The sequence below is a fragment of the Chenopodium album genome, chromosome 7 (assembly GCF_948465745.1).
Source record: "Chenopodium album chromosome 7, dcCheAlbu1.1, whole genome shotgun sequence".
In the NCBI taxonomy this organism is placed as follows: Eukaryota; Viridiplantae; Streptophyta; class Magnoliopsida; order Caryophyllales; family Amaranthaceae; genus Chenopodium; species Chenopodium album.
This window is the reverse complement of record NC_137840.1, coordinates 12,367,155-12,389,609: the sequence shown is the minus strand read 5'-3', so window position 1 is coordinate 12,389,609 and position 22,455 is coordinate 12,367,155. Positions and strand designations below refer to the sequence as shown.

The window sequence follows — 22,455 nt, the reverse complement described above, 5'->3', positions numbered from 1 at the left end:
ACATCAGACTATTTGTAATATTTCCGAAAATGAAGATACAAAATGGTAAGCCACTCCAGATCAAAGCACTCCTTTTTTCAAAAAATTCCTAGTTTTATTATCATGATTATAATAATAAAAAATAATAAAAAAAATCATAACAGATTTGCATTTGTATGCAACAAAATTGACTGATAATGGATCCCTCAAAGTCTCAAACATCTTATAGTATACACTATATTAAGAAAAAAATGGGACTTGAGAGTACCTTGGAGCGCCTTCTGCCACAAATACCCGAAACGATCGTTTTTTCTCCTTTGCTGCACAGAGAAATTCCATCACTGTTCTTGAGCGGCCCAAAGTCAATATCACCTCACTGCAATAGGAATTGTCATGGATTTCATGGTGGAAAGAGCAGATAGTAGTTGGCAATTTGGCGTGTTTTGAAATTTAAGTGGTTTAACACTATTCATAAACTCTATTTTAACTACCTTGTTTGATTCACATATTTCAAAAAAAAAAAAAAAAAAGTCACGTGGGATCTTGTTTGATTCCTCTCGAAATGTATATTCAAAATATCAACTATTTATAACTTTTAAATATTGATAAATTAGTTTTATTTACGATGGAATTTAAGCATTGGTAAATGTGATAAAAGAAATGAGTAATTAAATCAAATTAGGACCTATGCAACGATGTTATTAAATTTAATTATTATTACTTCAAAAATAATAAAAAAAAATATAATTTGTTTAATGGAGTAAAATCCATGACAATTATCATTAAATATGAATACTCGTTAACTAAATAAAAGTTCGACTAACAATAAAAGCTTTACTTTAAAGTATATTATTAATTCCTTCCAAAAAAAAAAGTAAATTATTAATTTAAATAAGTTGTTTTGAAAATGATTAATATACATTTTAATAATATATATATATATATATATATATATATATATATATATATATATATATATATATATATATATATATATATATATATATATATATATATATATATATATATATATATATATATATATATTGAAATAATAAGTCCATAAGTTTATAAGTAGTTTTGATGAGGGTTTTTAAAGCAACTCTACCAATTTGTAACTAAATAAGTTATAATGTCTTGTAAGTCAAGATAAAAAAAAACGTAGCCTTAACATATCTGAATAACTGAATTGGAAATAAAATGAGGAGAATGAAGCTCGGAAGTCATTGGAAATAAAACTAAAATTGCAGTTGGTAAATAAATGATATTACATAAGTTAAAAGTGTTTTTTAATGGACTTAATTTTCTGGTTTATTTCAATGTTACACGGTACGTGGGACGTTTTGGAATGTGGGACGGGAACGGGAACGGGGAACGTAGGCTTTAGAGTTCCCGGAACGTATGACTCTAGTTCTCGAATTTTTTTTAATTAGAATTTTCTTTTTTATTAGACTTTAAATTTTTTTTTTGAGGGAATATTAGACTTTAAAAGTTTAAATTTATTAGACTAAATCACTAAAACTGAAAAGTACTCGTAATCAACTACTTCGTATTAACCAAAAAATAAATAAAAGGATATAATTGTACACTACTATCAGTACATACCTAAAAACTAGGCACTAAAAATAAGATAATAATAAAAAGAAAAGATTACAGCTGTACATGACTACATGGAGTAAAAACAAGGTGCTAGTAATAAAATAATACAGTAAAAAGAAAAGATAAAAAGGTAGGGGTCCACCATTTTGTTTAAAAATTAGGTTAGGGTTATTTTAATCATTTACAGCCGTCAAGGACCCTTCTTCTTCCTTCTACTCACTTCTTTTTTCATTTTCCTCCATTAATAGAACTTGAAGCTTTAATTATATTTAAAAACTCAAGAAAACAGAAGATTCCTTTGCCTATAAGTGGGTACCCTATCAAACACAAACCAGATCGCGAACCACCACGAACCGGAACGAGTAAGTTCCGCGTTTCGGGACACGCGTCCTGGTTCGCGGAACGTGCCGTCGTCCCGCGTTCCGTGTATCTTTGGTTTATTTAGAAAATAACACCACAAAAAAGTCACAATTTTGATTAAAACACCACAAAATTTCAAACTTCTATTATAACACCACATAAAAACACAAAAATTTGATTTTACCACCACTTAACAGATCATTTGGATGAAATCCGTTAATGGGACCCACCACGTACACGTGTCGCTCATTTAGTGGATTAAAATTTTTTTTTAAAAAAATAAGAAACCTAAACCCTAACCCAACCTCAGCTCCACCACCGACAACCCTAACATCCACCGCCGGCAACCCCTCTCTCTACCCTATCCTGACCTTTGACGTCGCCAGAAGTACGCCACCAAGCCCCAGCCTTGAAACAAGCCACCACCAACAAATTCCGGCCAGCAACCAACGAAACCCAACCTTGAAACACACCACCTAGCCTCTAAAGAAACCGACAATGGCCGAAAACCACCAATCCATTACCCTTTCACCCTAAAAATGGCCAAAATCGATCAAGGAAACCCAAAACGGTCGATTTCAATGGTCGAATTGGCCGTTTTAAGGATGAGGGAAAGAGGGTGATTTTGCGCGGTGGTGGCTGTGGTTGAGGTGTTTCGGGTTGTGCTGGGATGGTGCGTCGGCAGGAGTGTTTTGGGTTGGGCTAGGTGGTGCGTCAGGCCGTCAGCTGGGATATGAAAGGAAGGAAGTGTTGGCGGCGGGGTTGGGTTGCCGGCAGTGGTGGTGGTGGGGTTTGTTTAGGGTTACGGCTGGGTTAAATTTGGGGTTTTTTTTTTTATTTTTTTTAACAAATAATATAATGTCATGTGGCAACGTGACCCCACTTAACGGATTCCATCCAAGAATCTGTTAGGTGGTGGTGAAATCAATTTTTTAGGTTTTTTTGTGGTGTTATAATAAAACTTTGAAATTTTGTGATGTTATCATCAAAATTGTGACTTTTTAGTGGTGTTATTTTCTATAAAAAATCTAATTTTCTTACCCCTATTTCAAATTAAATTGAATAAATATATCAAGTATGTATATATTTTACATTTTAAAGTAGTATATATTTCAAACTAAATTGAATAAATATATCAAGTATGTATGTATTTTACATTTTAAAAAAACAAGACATAAATGCAGTAGATGTATACTTCAATGGACAATACAAAAATAGGACATGATAAATTACAAGGTATGTATCGTATAATGAATCATACTATTAACTTTATTTGGATATTTAAAAAAAAAAAAAAAAAAAAAAAAGGAAGAAGAATAAAATGTCTATTCCAATGTTACAAGGAACGGGATTCGATTCGAAACGTGGTACGGAAACGAATACGCGGAACGCTACCCGTGGTGAATCCGATACGATTGGGTACGAAATAGTAAATTAATAAAAAAAAAAAATATAGGTGATTTTTATTAATAGATTTTATATTAGAAATTAAAATAAACACAAATATATAATAATTCCTCCAAAAATATGTATTTAGGTGAGTGGATTGCTAAAAAATTAGAGTATATAAAATAGAAGGCCCAAGTTGCTCATTGAAAAAAGGCCCGGTTGTTGATAGAGGTTTAAGCCCATTCACCAATTGAAACAAAACCCTACCTGCCACCCTAGTAAAATGTTACTGCTATGTAAAACATGAGAGAGGAGAGAGAAAAAAGTCAGAAAATTTTCAAAAATTAAATAAGCAATGCACGTGAAAGAAGGAAGAGAGAGAATATTGCACTGCAAATGTCGGGAAACAACCCATTAGAAGTTGCATAGGGAGAACAACCGTCTTCGGTCAGCCACAACTAGGAGTCGCCACCTTCAGCGTTCTGGTTCGCGACCACTAGCGACTCAGTTCGCGTTTGTTCCGCGTTCTGGTTCGCACGAATCAGTTCGCGATTCGTGGCACCGTACCGCGTTCCTTGTAACGTTGGTCTATTCATATCAGAGTAATTATCTTTTACAAAAATAACTAAAAATGTACTTGTATATTTTATATGGATAATAACCATAATTTAGATGACATTTAGTGATTGCTTTTTTATTTATTCTAAAGTTATTTGATTAGCTATAATAAAAGTTCTTTACATATAATTAAGGATTTTTTGTAAATTACTACCCTAAAATTTAACATGTGTTGAAATAACCATCCATTTTTGTTGAAATTAAAAATAACCACCCATATTTTACAAAATTGTAGGTTTTATCACCCCTACCTATACTCCGGCCAATTTTTCGAGCATGTGCCCCACAATTTCATTATGAAGAACCGAATTTCCAATTCAAGTCAAATTGAATGAATCAAACAACAATTACATCATTAAGTTCCTAATAAAACACATTCTAAACAACAAATATCGTATAACTTGAAATCTACTTCATTAAACATTGCAAATTAACTAAACAAAAATAAAAATTAAGTGCGTTCTTCAATTACCTTGTTGTACAAATTGGTGTAAAAAAATTTAAGAGTGTTCTTCAAAGGATTCGCTTATCAATTTGCAAAACTTGGAGTAAAAATTGGTAGAATTTGTTGAAAAAAATGAAGAATTTTAAGTTTGGGAGTAGTTTGGGAAACAAGGGAGGAAATAAATCGAGTAACAACTTTAATAAGAATAAAAAAACAGTCGTTATATGGGGCCCATGCTCGGAAAACTGGTCGGAGTATAGGTCTGGTGGTAAAACCTACATGTTTTGTAACATATGGGTGGTTATTTTTAATTTTTTTTAAAAAATAGGTTGTTATTTCAATACATGGTACATTTTGGGGTAGTTTTTTTTTACAAAAAATCCTATAATTAATCTTAAGCAAAGATACGGCGCGTTCCGCGAACCAGGACGCGTGTCCCGAAACGCGGAACTTACTCTTTCCGGTTCATGGTGGTTCACGATCTGGTTCGTGTTTGATAGGGTACCCACTTATAGGCAAAGGAATCTTCTGTTTTCTTGAGTTTTTAAATATAATTAAAGCTTCAAGTTCTATTAATGGAGGAAAATGAAAAAAGAAGTGAGTAGAAGGAAGAAGAAGGGTCCTTGACGGCTGTAAATGATTAAAATAACCCTAACCTAATTTTTAAACAAAATGGTGGACCCCTACCTTTTTATCTTTTCTTTTTACTGTATTATTTTATTACTAGCACCTTGTTTTTACTCCATGTAGTCATGTACAGCTGTAATCTTTTCTTTTTATTATTATCTTATTTTTAGTGCCTAGTTTTTAGGTATGTACTGATAGTAGTGTACAATTATATCCTTTTATTTATTTTTTGGTTAATACGAAGTAGTTGATTACGAGTACTTTTCAGTTTTAGTGATTTAGTCTAATAAATTTAAAGTCTAATATTCCCTCAAAAAAAAATTTAAAGTCTAATAAAAAAGAAAATTCTAATTAAAAAAAATCGAGAACTAGAATCATACGTTCCGGGAACTCTAAAGCCTACGTTCCCCGTTCCCGTTCCCGTCCCACGTTCCAAAACGTCCCACGTACCGTGTAACATTCTTAAGTTTATACTTTGTTATTACTATAGACCATAATTGTTTTCTGGAAAAATTATCAACAACTACCTATCTAATAGGTTATTTTGTCAACAGTTACTCGCTTAAAATTTTTATCTACTAAAAAATTACCCACTAAATTTAAAAATTTTGAGTAGCACTACCCATTTGGATTCTCCGACAACAAAATCCAGCAAGTGTGGGCGAATTTTTATCTACTAAAAAACTACCCACTAAATTTAAAAAGTTTGAGTAGCACTACCCATTTGGATTCTCCGACAACAAAATCCGGCAAGTGTGGGCGAATTTTTTTTTTCTTCCAAAACTTAAGCCTAAACCTCGTATTAACAACCAACTTAATCTCATTTACAACGATTTACCCTAGAAATACAAGGATTTCAATATTTCTCCAATTAAAAATGGCAAAAGTAATTGTGATTTCAATTAAGAAATATGTAATGCTTCTAAATTGATGTTAAATTCACTTGTTTTGGCTTCTTAATTGAGTGATTCATCATTTCGTGTTTCAATTTTGAGAGAAAAAACAAAAGTAAACCCCACTCGCCGGATTTTGTTGCCGGAAAACCAAAATGGGTAGTGTTAGTCAAACTTTTTAAATTTAGTGGGTAGTTTTTTTATAAAAATTTTAAACGAGTAATTGTTGACAAAATGACCTATTAGGTCCCAACAATTTTTTCCTTGTTTTCTAGTTATATTTTCCTAATGGAAGTGATAGCTTTTTTTCCTTTCTAAAATTCAAGATTTTAGTTATTATTAAAGTTGGTTACATGTAAGTAAACTAAATTTTTTTATTATTATTGTTACTATTATTATCATGATAGATTGGAATCATAATCTATATGATATTTTCCTAATGCAAGTGATTGTTTTTAAATATTCAATTAAAGCTAAGAATTGGACAATAATTGATTTGCTATAATTAAAATTATTTATATATGTCCTTATGTGTAAGTCAACTAAAGATTTTTGTTTAATTATGTTGTAATCATAACCTTAAGGATATTTTCCTAATGCAATAAATCCAAGATTTGGGAAATAATCGATTTCATATAATTAAGGTAGTTTATTATTATATAGTACAATAAAAATCTGGGTGATATTTAGATATGGCAACAAAATATTTTTATTATTATTACAATAATTGTGATAATAATTTCGATGATATTTTCCTTATTCAAGTGATTGCTATTTTATGATTCTAAAAATCCAAGATTAGAGCAATAAATAAATTCATATGATTAAGGTTCTTTGTACATATCAAACAAACATGTATGTCAACTAAAGATTATTTTTTAATTACTACAGATAGCAATCATAATGTAGATTGGTATTTTCTTCTTCTAAAAATCCAAGATTTGGCAATAATTATAATTAATGTTGTTTATTATTATAGACTATAATCATAATCAAGATGATATTTTCCTAATGCAGTTGGTAGCTTATTTATTCTTGTAAAAATCCAAAATTAATTAATATAATTACATTTGAATTTAATATATAACTAAAGATTTTTTATAATTACTACAATAGATTGTGATCATAATTTAGATGACATTATCCTAATGCAAGTGATTACTATTTTATCTTTCTAAAAATCAAAGATTAGAGCAATAACTAAATTCATATAATTAAGATTCTTTGTACATGTCAAAAAACATGTATGTCAAGATTTTTTTTTTTTTTAATTATTACAGATTGTAATCATAATCTAGATGATATTTTCCTAATACAATTGATTGGTATTTTATTCTTCTAAAAATTCAAAATTTGGGCAATAATTGATTAAATATAATTAATGTTGTTTATTATTATAGACTATAATCATAATCAAGATGATATTTTCCTAATGCAGTTGGTAGCTTATTTATTCTTGTACAAATCCAAAATTTATTTATATAATTAAGGTTGTCTATATATGTCATTAGAACGTAATATATGTCAACAAAAGATTTTTTAATTACTATTACAATAGATTGTGATCATTATTTAGATGATATTTTCCTAATGCAAGTGATTGTTATTTTATCTTTCTAAAAATCCAAGATTTGAGCAATAACATAATTTATATAATTAAGGTTGTTTGTATTTGCCAAAAAAACATATATGTCAACTAATGATTTTTATTTTAATTATTATAGATTGTAATCATAATCTAGATTATATTTTCTTAATATAATTGATTGGTATTTTATTCTTATAAAAATCCTAGATTAGGGCAATAATTGATTACATCTTATTAAGGTTGTTTATTATTATAGACTATATTCATAATCTGGATGACATTTTCCTAATGTAATTGGTTGCTTATTTATTCTTTCAAAATCCAAAATTTATTCATATAATTAAGGTTGTCTATATATGTCTTTTGAATGTAATATATGTCAAATAAAGATTTTTTATAATTATTACAATAGATTGTGATAATAATTTAGATGATTTTTTCCTAATGCAAGTGATTGCTATTTTATCTTTCTAAAAATCAAAGATTTGAGCAATAACTAAATTCATATAATTAAGGTTGTTTGTACATGTCAAAAAAAAAAAAAAAACATGTATGTCAACTAATGATTTTTTTAATTTTAATGATTATAGATTGTAATCATAATCTAGATGGTATTTTCCTAATATAATTGATTAGTATTTTATTCTTTTAAAAATCCAAGATTTGGGCAATAATTGATTTCATATAATTAAGGTTATTTATTATTATAGACTATAATCATAATCTAGATGCTATTTTCCTAATTCAATTGGTTGCTTATATATTCTTTTAAAAATTCAAAATTTATTCATATAATTAAGGTTGTCTGTATATGTCATTTGAATGTAATATATATTAACTAAAGGATTTTTTATTATTATTACAATAGATTATAATCATAATTTATATGATATTTTCCTAATGCAAGTAATTGCTATTTTATCATTATAAAAAACCATGATTTGGGCAAAAGTTGACTTCATATATTTAAGGTTGTCTATTTATTTCACTTAAAAGATATATATTTTTTTATTATTATCATAGAATCTAAGCATAATATAGATGATATTTTCCTAATCCTAGTGATTACTTTTTTATTTTTTCTAAACCCAAGATTAAGGCAATTATTATACAATTGCTATTATTAAGGTTGTTTACATCTAAGGTAACTAAAATTATTGTTATTTTTATTATTAAAATACAAGATTTAGGAAATAATTGATTTCATATAATTATAGTTATGTACATCTAAGCCAACCAAAGATATTTTATTTTATTAAGAGCTATTATCATAATCCAACTAATGTTTTTCTTCACATACATAATTGTTTTTATATTTTTTCTATAGTCCTAGTTTTTGGCAGTAATTGATTTCCTATAATCAAAATTAATTATAACAAAGACAACTAACAGTTTATATTTTTACTATTTTTGTACCCCGTGCGATGTCCGGGTTGTTTATTGAATTTTAAAAAAAAAAAAAATTAATCTATATATCAAATTTTAAAATATATCATTGACACAAAATTAATTAGGAATTAATGTGTTTTTGTGACGATTTGCTATCTAGTATGCATATGATGACTAATAATAATGTTGATAAAAATGTTCAATTAATACATTAAAAAAATAGAAAAAAATAAATTTAATAAAATAAATGTTCAAAGCTCATTGGGTTGATCCGAACCCAAAACTTTGGGCAAGGGTTAAACATTTCTTGACTCGTAACCTAAAGTGACTCAATCCGAGATGACTCATGACCCTATCCTAATTGACAAGTCTATACAGTAATAAAATTCTATTAAATTGTGAAGTTTATTATTTTAATCAATTAGTATATATTATAAATGGATGTTTTACGCTTTGAACTACTTCCTTCGCTCCAAAAAATATTATGATATAAAAAATAAAATTATATGACAATTTTTTAGAATTATAATCTAATAATTTTTTTAAAATAAAATTATAATTTAATTTGTACATCTAAAATATTGGTATTTTTTCAAAAATAAATTCTAAACTAACAATTTTATCCTAAAATTCTATCCAAAGAGAATTCTAAACTAATTTTTTTTTATCTTCTAAACTCTATTTAAATCTATTCAATGTGGCGCAACACTTGGCGAAAAGTTGAAACGCCAAGTGTCGCTGCCTCGTGACCTGGCTAAAAGTTTAGCTTTATATATTAGTTAAATGATTTATGGACTATTTTCATAATCTAGATGATATTTTTCATGATAAGGATGATTCTATTATTCTTTCTAGAAGTATGGTATAATCAATTTGTAATGGTTAAGGTTGTTTATATTAGTCTAGTATATGATTAAAAACACAAAATCAATAAGGACACTCTAGAAAATGACATGAGTCATTATTTGTGTCTTTTAGTATATAGTTACTAAATCAGGTCTCGAATCATGCATGAATTTTTTTTTTATCTATTACTAATATAACACTATTTAACACTAATCTTTTTACATAATTTTTAATTACATAACATTTCTTTCTTGTTGGACTTTTCTATTTGATATATAATTATTATTTTTGATATATAATTATTACTAATATATTATTTTTGTTGAATACTTCCTTCGTTTCCCAAAAATTGCAAAGAGGACAGAGATAGAGAGAACTAAAGATAGAAACCCATTTGATGAGAAGACATAAAGAGATAAAACATGTGCATTTAGGGAAATATTGCAATATTTGTGGAACGGGGAATTATATTCAATTGTTTGTATAATTATGTTCGACTGTTTGCATAGTTAGTATGTGGTTAGGGCATCGCCTCGAGTATGACTGTTTTTTTTTTTTTTACCGTTAATTATGTGAAATTTAAAATATTAATCATAGTTGGTTGAGATGGTAAATGTATGATCATTATGTGTTGGAGAGATTCAAATCAAGCTCCATTAAGACTAGAATAGACCCGGTCTACAATTACTTATTGTAGACCAAACCTTCTAGTATAACATACGAATGTGATTATATCATACGAAATGTGATTATATTACTACAAAAGGGATTATATCATGTTGAAACTGTTATGTAAATGTATCGCTCAAAAAGTGAATTTATCATTATAAAAATTATCAAATAGTAAATTACATCATTCAAAAGATGATTTTTAAATTTTTTCATCCTAAAGATAATTATATAATCTCATTAAATTATTTACTATGAGATTATATAATTCAAAATATGAATCACAAAAAGATAATTATATCATCTAAAAATGTGATTATATTATTTGAAAGTGTCAAATTTTGAGTCTACAATAATTTATTGTAGACCGGGTCCATACAAGACCAACTAATCTAGCTCAAAACATAATTTATTTTGTTAGATAAAGTGACAAGCTTACGTGGCGCATATACTTTAATTAGTGACATGGCATTGTGCATATACTTTGAAGTGGCACCTTTTCTTTGAAAGGAACGCCTTTTACTATATAGTATAGATTCAAATTAAATAACTTTGTATTATATTTTGGAGAATTTATTATATAATCCTTCAATATTTTTTGCTTGTATCTTTTTACAAAATGAATGATGAAGAAGCAAAGAGAATGACAAGAAAAAACACACCAAGAATCAATGTGTTTCGTACTTAGCAAACCTTATAGTACGTATAGTAGTAGATAACTAGTTCTTTTTTTTTTTTTTTTTTGACGGGGTAGATAACTAGTTGGTTTTAATTATAATATTAAATTAATCAAGCAATAACAAAAGTATGTGTCACTAATTTGATATTTGCATTGCTTTGTTGTAGCTTTTTATACATAACTTAAAACATTTAGACGAAAATAATCTAAAGAATATTATTTCTCGTAAATTATGATACAAATTAGTGTTAAAAATCTGATTATTTATTTGTTTTTGGCTCTGATTTATAGTGTTTAATATTGTTTTTAGGTCAAATCCTTTTATTTTTAGTAATTTTTATTATATACATAGAAAAAAAAAAAAAAAAATCTTTGTATAAGCTTTGTTTGTTTAGAAGAATTTTTTTCTAAAACAAAAAGGCACACTAAGGATACACACATAGATGTAATGTGTCAAAAAAAAAAAAAAAAAAAAGGCACGTGTCATAGTTGGTATGACTTTTAGTACATAGGCATAGATTAATTGGTGATTATTGATTTGGAATACAGAAAGATGCATGTAAAGAGACACTTAAACAGCCACTGCAAAGGAGGAGCATAGATGAATTTGAGCAAAATTAACAGAATGAGCACAGAAAACATGTAAACATTATCATTGCAGTATGTAGTATAATGATATGTGAATGAAGCAACAGCCAACAGAACAAGAGAGCCCAAAAAATGATGCTCAAAGAGGTGACATTAATAAATGGCTAACAAGTAAATGTCAACAGGAAGAAAAGATTTAAATTAGAAATTAAAACATACTTTTGATGAATGTGCTCCACCGCTTGCTCAGCAATATGTTCATGGCAAGTAGCAACATCCTGAATAAGTTCATTAACTGCTTCAATGACATCATGTTTTAGTTTTCGGCTCCTTGAGTTCTTATCAGCAGCTGCAGTCAGTTAAGTCACTAAATTATCTTGACATAGCAAATTAAAAAGTCTAAATTTTATAACAAAAGCACGATCTTCCAATGCCATTCTAAGAATTATAAATATTAAGGTCAAGGCAAGATGTAAAATGAACAGTTTTAGAGAGAATAAGATTATACAAGCCCTCTTATAAGATGGCTTTCAATTCCATTGCTATCTCCCACATTTGTCTGTAATTTCTACTGAGTATTCTAGTATAACAGGATTTCATATTATTATGAATACTTGGAATAATTTCAACAACAAATTACCCCACAATCTCTCTAATCTTGGCTAACCATTATCCTACCAAAATATAGTTCAGAGAAATTAGCTTCAATTCCCCAATTGACTCCCTCACTACTTCAAACTTCATATCTTCTAACCTACAGCATGAACATCAACCTCAAAATTACCCCAATACCTCTAAGGCTATAAGAGGCTCCCACCCTAGGCAGGGCAAGTAGGTTGGATGTAAATAGATTTACCCTGTAATAACATTCACATAATACTGATAATAGTTAGAAAAGACCCTCGAATAGTTAGAGAATACATTAGAAATGGAGAAAATGGAGGGACAGCAAAGTGTATATATGTTGTTCTCAAAGATTGGGAGGTGAATATGAGATACAGCAGGAAAGAATGGGGCACATGAGAGACAATAAATGAACCAGGACAGTTTTAGCCTATGGGATTGGGAGGTAAGCCAAGGATTAGAAGTCCACTTTTGTTGCAGTCATGCAAATATCCAAATTTCCTTTCACAGGCATAGATATGCTTCAATAAAAAACAATAACTACTACATGGTTATCCAGTAAAAACACTTCATCCACAAATATAAGACACTACATATATTGTCCCAAATCAAGGAACTAAATCCATCCTTGAAGTCAAGTGAAGCATATATATGTTGCATCATACTCAAACCCAAGCTGGTGCTACCAGTGGGAAACAGGAAAAGAAAAATTAGGCCAGTATTCAGTTAACGATTAGGAGTGAGAAACATTTGAATCCATTCAGCACAACAAGTGCAAGAGAGCTTAGACAGTTGCACAACTGCGTGACACTCTCGTTCCCATTTTAACTAGAGTGGTGCTTAGAATTCTTATTAAACTCTAATTGTCCACAATAGAGGTAAATGGTCAGTCCCAAATTCGACAGACATGAAAACTAAAATTTCTATAACTCTAAATTGTACTGTGGACTTTGAAAGATCTTTTGCTGAGAAAAGAAGGCAACTGTCTCCAATGGAAAGCTTAGAGAGGGGGAAACGGGTCTGGAGCAGCTTACAGCCACCAGCAGATTATAAAGAATTTCTTTTAGCATATCTGCAGATTGGGAGGCTTGCATATGAAAGTTCTTCTGCTGTCAATCTTATGAGTTAAACTCAGACTTATATTACAGACAGACACATTTAGGAAGAGCTTATTGCAAAGAATTCTCATGTTTGTGTATCTACGCTGAACTAATACTTCCCTGACAAGGCTAAGCCTGCTTAGTTAGATTTTTTCCATGACAAACATAAATGAGACACAGTTGTCACAGTAAGCTTACATATACAAACAGTAAACTTACATTTGCTTCTCCCTTCAGAATCACCCCCAGATGAAGAAGTATGAGGAACAGCAGTAGCATCAGGTACATCCTCAAGAAGAGTCTGCAATGATGGTGGGCGCAAAGTACTCCTTGCTGCAGCAGCTACAGCGGCTGCTGACAGGACAGGATGATCATCTTTGTTATCATCTTCATCATCATCATCACTTCCAACTGAAATGTTCAGGTCACCTATAGCCGCAGTAGTGAGAGATAAATCCTCCTCCCTGATAATGTGCAGCACCCTCCTGATAATATTACCAACAGAAAGCTCTGCATTTCAATTCGAACAATAGTCATTAAAGGTTCCTAGACAATGTATCACAAAAAAGCATTACCTCCTGGCATTCTGGCAATGAAACACAGAGAAGTGATGGAGATGCAAAAAAGCACCTCCAGACACTTAATTGAAAATACTGACACTTTCAAGTTTTTTTCCAATTATTCTTTGATTAAGCCAACGAAATTGTGATGTTTTATTGTGACAATCCTAATATGCGGTTTGTGTTATGTCCCCTTCGTCCCTAAATAAAAGCTCACTTCTATTTGGGCACAAGAGCTTAGGAGATGGATTGTAGTGGGGTAATAATGATTAAAGTTGAACAAAAAACAGAAAACCCTGAGAAATGTATATTGTTTTTTAGGAAAATGAGAGAGGTAAAAGGGGTTTTGTTTATTAAAAGTGAATATAAAAAAAAGTTAATAGGTGATGGACTCCACCCAGATTAGAAATGAGGCTCTTATTTAGGGACAAGAATTTCGGGGTTTACCAGCCACACACACACAAAAAGAAGAAGAATTTAGGGGTAATAGGGATTTTATTTCACAGTAGAGGAAGAAATCTAATTTATACATGAATGGAGAAACAGAAACTAAGAATGCATATCTAGATCAGGCTTTATGTCCCATCTTAAGCCTAATCTCCAAGATTCTCCAAGATCCTTACTGAACTATTGTGACTCAAGTCTTTCAAAACACTGTAAAATCAATATATTACACGATTACATGCTAAAGTTGCAGATAAAGATGCAAGGCGAGCCAGGGTGAGAAGTCAAAGAATGTAACCAATCCAACAAAAGATCCTTTCATGCTTATTTCCACCTCTCCTTTTAATGACACTAGTACAAAATGGGTTCTAGAAATTGCCTCTTCTTGAAGAGGTATGCACTGACACATAAACAACAACGTAGACTCACTAGCCAATTATAATAATGAAAGTTCTTGTAGTCATATGTGTCACCTACCGTTGAGAGTATGATGCATTAAATAATAGCCATCACTTTTGGTTCATGTAGACGACCCCCCTTATAGGTTAAGGCTTTGATTGATTGATGGATTGATTGACTAGGGGTGATAACGAGACCTACTGTTTATGAACTATTCGAGCACGGCTTGGCCAAAAATTGACTCGTGTTCGCATTCGGCTCGAGACCTTAATGAGCCAAGCCAAACAAACTCAAGCTGGCTTGGTGAATAGGCTCGCTGATTTTTTAATTATTGAAAACATATTTATATACATAATTTAAATATTTTATTTGTACTTTAAAAGAACTTAAACATACGAAGAATTCATCTTAACTATCCATATTCTACGCAAATCTAACCCCTATATGAATCCTCAGACCCACTTTGTAAGCACACCTTTCTAGACATGATTCCCTTTGGCATCCCATGAAAAACATATATAGATCAAGTTCATACCAATATTAGCTATGTGGGTTACAAACTTAAAGAAAATAGATAAATTCACCACTCTTCAAAACCATTGGCCTGCTCAAACAAACTCATGCAACTACCATTAAACCTACCCACATCTTATAAAAAGGTTAATCGCTACTCTCCATAAATAAAGTCAAATTCATAGATAACTTGTTTTTTAGCAATAAATATCAATGGCGATAAAAGAAGCCCCAATTACAATCAAGATGTATAGAAGCATCTCATATTACCAACTAACATCAGTCAATTGAATTATAAGCTTTGAAATACAACATGAAAATCAAAACTTTAGATAAAATCCATCAATAAATGTCTGCTTTAATATCGAAGACAAATCAAGGGTTCTTCAATTCACCATCCTTAAGAGCTTGTCCAGCATTAATCACTGATAGTAGGTACATGGGAATAAGAACTATAAATAACTCTGACTTTACACCTACCTTTACTTTAATATGCAAACTCTTCGGACTTCATTTGGGCTAGAGTTTGAGTTTGAGCTAAACAGTTATTTTGGTTGGGCTCCACAAAATTTAAGCTTGTAGAGCTATAATTGAGCTTAAATTTTTAAATCGCGAGCTCCACTCGAGCTCCAAATTTTAAGCCTAACGAGCTTTAAGCTCGAGTCGAGCTTGAAAGGAAAGAATTAGGTTCAATCATAAGGTAGAAAGTAATATTAATTTCAGTTGTAAAATGTGTCATTTCTCATCCCATAAAGAATTGGAAAATTTTGACGTCATATAGTGGTTTTAGGGGAAGTAAGATAAAACTTTCACTTTTATTTCTCTACCAACCACCACCCTCCCTGATCTCCCACTCTCTTCTCAAACTTCACATCTCAATTTGAATAAATTTATGAATACTAGATTGAATTTAGAGTTGCATATTTGAAGATTTTTACCTTTTTCCTAAATATTCATTACTTTTGACCGGACTTAAAATTGAAGAGAGAAAGATATTAAAGACAACACTCATTAACCGTTGACCAGTATTCCATCCCAAAATCCTAGATTTTTTCAACGTTCCTAAATGATGATTAAATAAGATTTGGACAAGCTAGCTAAGAAAACTCATGGAGGGTTCAGACAATTCAAATAGAAAAAGAAATAACAAAAACAGCAGCACTAGCCACAAGGCCCACAACCACTAACAACTTTTTCTCCTCATTCTCTAGAGAGCAAGATTGCATCTTTTTAATTGCAACTTGATCACCTTAGACCACAAAAGGAGCATGGCCTGTGTTGAATTGTCACCTTACACATTATCTGTTCCTTCCAAAATCAAAAACATTGGCAAGTGATAACACATAAAGTTTACTGAATGTGCCTACTCTAAGACATTGCGCGTGAAAATATAGATAGTGATGGTGATGGGTCAATTCCTAGTGTTGTGACTTTCTCTATACATTGTTTTCTTTTCAATGCTCAGGAGAAAGTGAGGAACAGAAAAGAGTATATCTTCATGCTCAGTTCAAAGGAAAAAAGGCCTTAATTTCAACAATAACTTTTTTCAAGGGAATATACAATATACTGAAATAACAATTTCAAGATATGGACAGACAACAGCACAACATGAAGCACAACATGAAGCAGAGGCATCATTAGATTCTCAACTTTCACCACAGTTCACAAATCTTCAAATTGTTAATCATACTTCCTATTACACCGCCCGTCTTGCCACAAGAACTTTTTTAAGATATCTTAACCAAAAAAAAAAAAAAAGTCATAATACGAGGTGAATTTGTATTCAACACGATTCGTCAAGTACAATTCCACATTTTAAATTAACCTACAATTTTCTTTCTAAGACGGAGATTCTCCATCTTTTGGGAAGAGAGTTTCTATTTCATGCTAAAGAAAATCTATTTTCCTGCGTTATCTAGGAAGGTTCGCATTTTTAACCGAACCATTCATCTAGGTCAAAGAGAACGCTGGGAGCGATATCCATCACCTCGGCAAAGCGGTAGATCTCGATATAGAACCAAGGAGGAGTCTGCTTCGCGGAGGTAGATTCTCATGACTAGGAGGAAGATTGCTACCTGAATGTTTCGCGGGAGTAGCGTCCCATCCTTGTGCTATAAGCCTATGCCCCCCCAAGCATTTCTTTCCTTTCCCTAAATGAGCAGTTGAACTTCCGCTTTAAAAAACCAGCAAAAAGGAACACGATCCAACCCCACGGGGGAGAGTTTTCCCAAGAAGGAAGTTTGCAAGAAACCGTAATTAGGAATTCTTGGGGCATGCGAGGTCTGTGGGGATTCAGAAGTGGAGTAGACATTCTTGGAAAAATGCAAAAATCTAGGTCCAGTGGTTAAATCCGGGGGACACTTCCTCGGCCCCGGGTGATGGTCAACAACCGCAGGGTGAGGTGGATCAACCAGCCGAGGTCATGGGGCGGGAAGCCCCTGATCCGGTGTAGTTGAAAAACCACATTGTGAAGGTTTTCTTTCAAATAAAACTAAGGTCACACACTTACACAACATATTTCCCACTATTTGACTTGACTTCAAGCAAAGATGTCGATAACAAGTTCTAACACCCCTCCCTCCACCTCAATAAGAAATTATAAACGTATTTAAAAAAAACACTAGGAAAATGTCACCTATATACTACATAAAAGGATCATAGCTAAAAAGATATCATGCCCTCAAGTTATTGGGTAATTATTATGTAAAATTCAAGTTTCTGAGTAATTGTGAACATGAGGAAATTTAAGTACTTAAACCTCAGATATAGGACGTACATAGAATAGAGGCCTACCAACAGGGTTTGCAGCAATAAGCTGCTCTCCAACAGCCTTTATAGCATTAATAAGAGCTCCAGCCTGGTTTGTGTATGGAATTCTCTGCTGGGATATAACTGAACGAAGCAATTCAGCAGTGTGCCTTGCTGTGGCTTGTGACCCCTCGATTTTGCTAAGAAACCAACAAAAAGAGGAGATTTCATATGTAAGCTCAAATGTTAATCTTTTTCCCAATAATATTATCGAAAATCAGGAAGCTAAAATTAGTCACTTACCGTTTCTTGAGTTTGTTAACAAAGTCATTGACAAGAGCCTGTGTGTCGGGCATATTTAATTTATTTCTGGAAAGTTAAACCTGAAGCCATGGAGCACACAGAATTTAGTTCTCTAATTATTGAACTTGTATGAACTTCTGGTAGTCAATATTACTTTAACACTTGCAATTTGCTACATCAAACAAGTTTCCCCATAGGCTCATACTTGGGACATATGATTTCATGATCTAAAATTGAGATGTAATTTCGTACTTCTGACTATATACTTGGAACATGATCATGATTAATACCACATGACATTATAAAATTAACATAAATAAGAATGAAAGGAATTCCATGAAATTGAGAGGAGGGTATAGAAGGAGATACAAAGAGTACCAATGAATCGATAATTTCTATTTTGAGGCGGACAGTGGATTACTAGGACTGTCGTAAACTCATAATGACCAATTTTCTCTATACCCATTGCTTTCCCAGTATTCTAAATATTGGCAAAAAAATCAACTACTGCAATCACCCAAAAAAAATTAAAAAATAAAAAAAATTTACTCTGAAGTTTTCTTACATATAAATCATAAAAAAAAATCTGCAAAAGAGATACATAATTCGCATTTCAACCCAAAAAACTTGTCTAAGTTAGGGATTTCTTTTGTCAAATGCCGAAATTCCTTAGACTTTAGTTCATCACTCATCACTTCCTAATCGAATAAACAATGACTTACTAAGAGGTTTTTTCAAATTTCACAAGTTATACAACTCGGGCAACAAGAGTTACAAGAATAAACTGTTTATTAATCACAATCATACATAGACAGTGCAACCCAATCTGCCACGACAATAATCATAGCTCCAATTCAACAATATTTTCCTCAATTGACACAAAACTTCCACAAAAATTCTCACAATAATCAGTTTGCATGAACACAATATCATCTCAAGCTATGAAAACAACGAAATTAACTAATTCATCAACATATTAGCCGAAAAATAACTATTTCATTCACATGATCATATAAATTATGCAGAAATTACATATATTACCAGGAGTGCCGTATTCATGAAATCTATATTTGAAATATATGTAAAAATGAATTGAACAATTTGAATTCAAAAGAACATTAATCAGAGATTGAATTACCTTAGAATGAGTGATTTTGAAATTAAATTATTTGGAAAAGTTTGAACGCCCCGTATAATTTGAAATTATTTCCTCTCAATCTTTTATTTATCTGGAACGTAATTGAGAATTTGAGAATAGAGAGTACGCTAATGATAATCTTGTAATTGAGAATTGAGAATTGAGAATTTTGTGTTTATCAAATGGCAATCTTCTAAATAAGTTACCAAATAAGTACGGACTACGGAGTATAAAAAATATTCCCACCGTTTCTATTTTACTTGCAACATAACTCTTGTGGCACGTATTTTGAGGTTGAGTCTATATAATGCAAAGTTGTAAATGGGTAAATTACTTTTACATATAACTAGGACAGCTAACGAGTGGCTTGCCCTTTCTTGATGTTTATATTGGATTGTGTTTAAAACTTTAAACACTTTACTACATTGGGTTTAGAGTAAATAGTTTGATAAACTAGCATAGTGCCCGTGCATTGCACGGTTTATAAATCAAATCATTATTTTTTTGACAAAGCATGATTGAACCCGTAGGAAAAAAAAAATCCTAAGATAATTCAATTAGTAATAAAGGGCTTATTTTCTCTAACAATTAAAGAAAGATGTGATTTGAATATTATTTTATGTCATTTGCAATTCTTTTCTTTTATTCCCTATTATTTTTTTTTATAATGTTATTTATTATAATTGAAAAATAAATTAATTATTTTGCCCCACATAACTACGTAAGAGAAGTAGAGGAAAAACTAAATTTACTTGTCATACATTCCGCATATTACTATAGAAGAACAATAGAAGAAAAACTAAAATTTACTTGTCATACTATATGTTCGGTATCTATACAATCTAAACTTGTTTTACCCGTCAAATTCACTATCTACAAACACGATAATAACCTTATATCTTATTCACCGCCATATTTTACAGTTATCTAAGCTAAGCATTGTGTCAAAAACTTTTACATAATATCCATATAACTAATCAACAACTGATGATTGAATATACAACACAAAAATATAGAAATGGTTATTGATAAATTTTATATGATAAAAAAAATATTTATTAAAATAATAAGAATTAAAGATATATTTTATCAACTAACCAATCATGTACGTAATGCATTTTTTTACGGACATGTATTCTTATACAGTAACTATGAATGTTATAAAACTCATAAAATTACATATTAAATTATTTAAATTTTGAATATGAGCATTACAAGAGTAAGAAAATATGAAAATTTAATAGTTATAAAATGAGAATATTTTTTCATACAAATTTCATTAGATATTATCTATGTTATAACCAGAAACTATTTTATGTATGCATCATTTTTTGGCATAGTTTTGCTTACTGTATACTTGTCTTCCCTTAATTGTAGGAAATTAGGCCTACTTTATAGCTTACCATACGTAGCTTACAGTGTATATAATGCCTTTGATAGGCTTGTTAATATATATTTACCGAATTATCTTCTTTCATTATAAACATAACAAGTATAGTACCCGTGCGTTGCACGATGGTGATAAGTAATTTATCTATATTTCTTTTATATATTTTTTTGTTGTTGATATCATTTTAAAGTAACTTGTCTTGCTTTTAAAAAAAATAAAATAAAATAAAATAAAATTGGTATATTAATATTAAAAAAAACATATACATAATCCTTTTTTTAACATGGTTATTATTTAGGAAAAATTGACAAGAATAATCCCAACTTTGCTCCATTCGCCCGAAATAATCCCAACTTTCGATTTTTTTTAATAATCCCAACTTTATACACCATTCGCCCAAAACAGTTCCAGGTGACCGGTGACCTAATAAATAGGTAAAATTTGTATTTAAGGTTTTAATGCACACGTGTCATCACATAATTGGTAAAAAAAAAAAACTAAACTAATTGATCAAAAATTAAAAGGTTTCCAAAAAAAAAATCAAAATTATTTTTTAAAGAAACCACCACATCCGTGACATCCCTCTGCATCGCCCAAGCCATCTTCTCCGGCAGGCGCAACCCTCTCCCTCTCCCCTTGACGGCGCCAGACCCAGCTGCCTGTTGTCGGCGTCACCCCTACCCCTATCCCCATCGTCATCCCTTCCCCTTCCCCTTAATTAAATCACCATCCCCTCACCCCTAAAGGCCAAAACCACCATCCCCTCACTTAAAACCCACGAAACAGCCTTAGAAACCCCTTCCCACGCCCGTCCGTCGCTTCCCCCACCCTCGATATCATAGCTGTTGGGGTTTCAAGGGTGGGGGAAGGGGCGGTCGAGCGTGGGAAGGGTTTTTAGGCTGTTTTCCGGGGTTTTAGGGTGAGGGAATGGTGGTATGGTGATTTAAGGGGAAGGGGGAGAATGGTCCAGGCGGCGCCGGAGGAAGGGGAAGGTGTCTGGGCGGCGGCCGACGCCTGGGAGTCAAGGGGTTAGGCCGGCAGTGGCGGTGGCTAGGTTGAACCGTTTAAGGATGGTGGGTTTATTTATTTTTTTCTTTTTATGTTTTTTCCTTTTTATTTATTTGTTTTTTTAACCTATCATAGGATGACACGTGTCCGTTAACTTGTAATAGCAAGTTGGATGACCGGTTGGGACTGTTTTGGGCGGATGAAGTATAAAGTAGGGATTATTAAAAAATAATCGAAAGTTGGGATTATTTTGGGCGAACGGAGCAAAGTTGGGATTATTCTTGTCAATTTTTCCTATTATTTATTGTTGCATTATAACATTTACTACAATGTTATATAAAATATTCTAAAATGATGGTTAGACAAAATATATTTAATGTTTCATCATCTATTGGGCTTACATGTGATAGAGTGGAAGCTTAAAAAATGTACTACCTCCGGTCCAATTTACTCGCAACAAAGGGGTATTATTTGTGAGACATAAAATATTCCTTTGTTGCGAGTAAATTGGACTGGAGGTAGTATATTATTAGCTATCAATATCTATATATTGTTGTAT

The 22,455-nt window shown here is 31.2% G+C and overlaps 1 protein-coding gene across 2 annotated transcripts in view; it reads right to left on the bottom strand.

The window, feature by feature from the left end:
• Positions 1-19,692, bottom strand: part of LOC145640917 (uncharacterized) — a 30,885-nt gene extending 11,193 nt beyond the window's left edge. For both annotated transcript variants that reach the window (XM_081692147.1, XM_081692146.1), the window contains exons 1-6: positions 19,499-19,692; positions 18,361-18,440; positions 18,103-18,257; positions 13,613-13,903; positions 11,889-12,018; positions 248-355 (exon numbers count right to left, since the gene is read on the bottom strand). In XM_081692147.1, coding sequence (XP_081548273.1) covers positions 248-355; positions 11,889-12,018; positions 13,613-13,903; positions 18,103-18,257; positions 18,361-18,413 — 737 coding nt within the window. In that variant the 5' untranslated portion in view covers positions 18,414-18,440; positions 19,499-19,692. The remainder of the gene's footprint in view (positions 1-247; positions 356-11,888; positions 12,019-13,612; positions 13,904-18,102; positions 18,258-18,360; positions 18,441-19,498) is intronic.
• Positions 19,693-22,455: the final 2,763 nt, after the last annotated feature.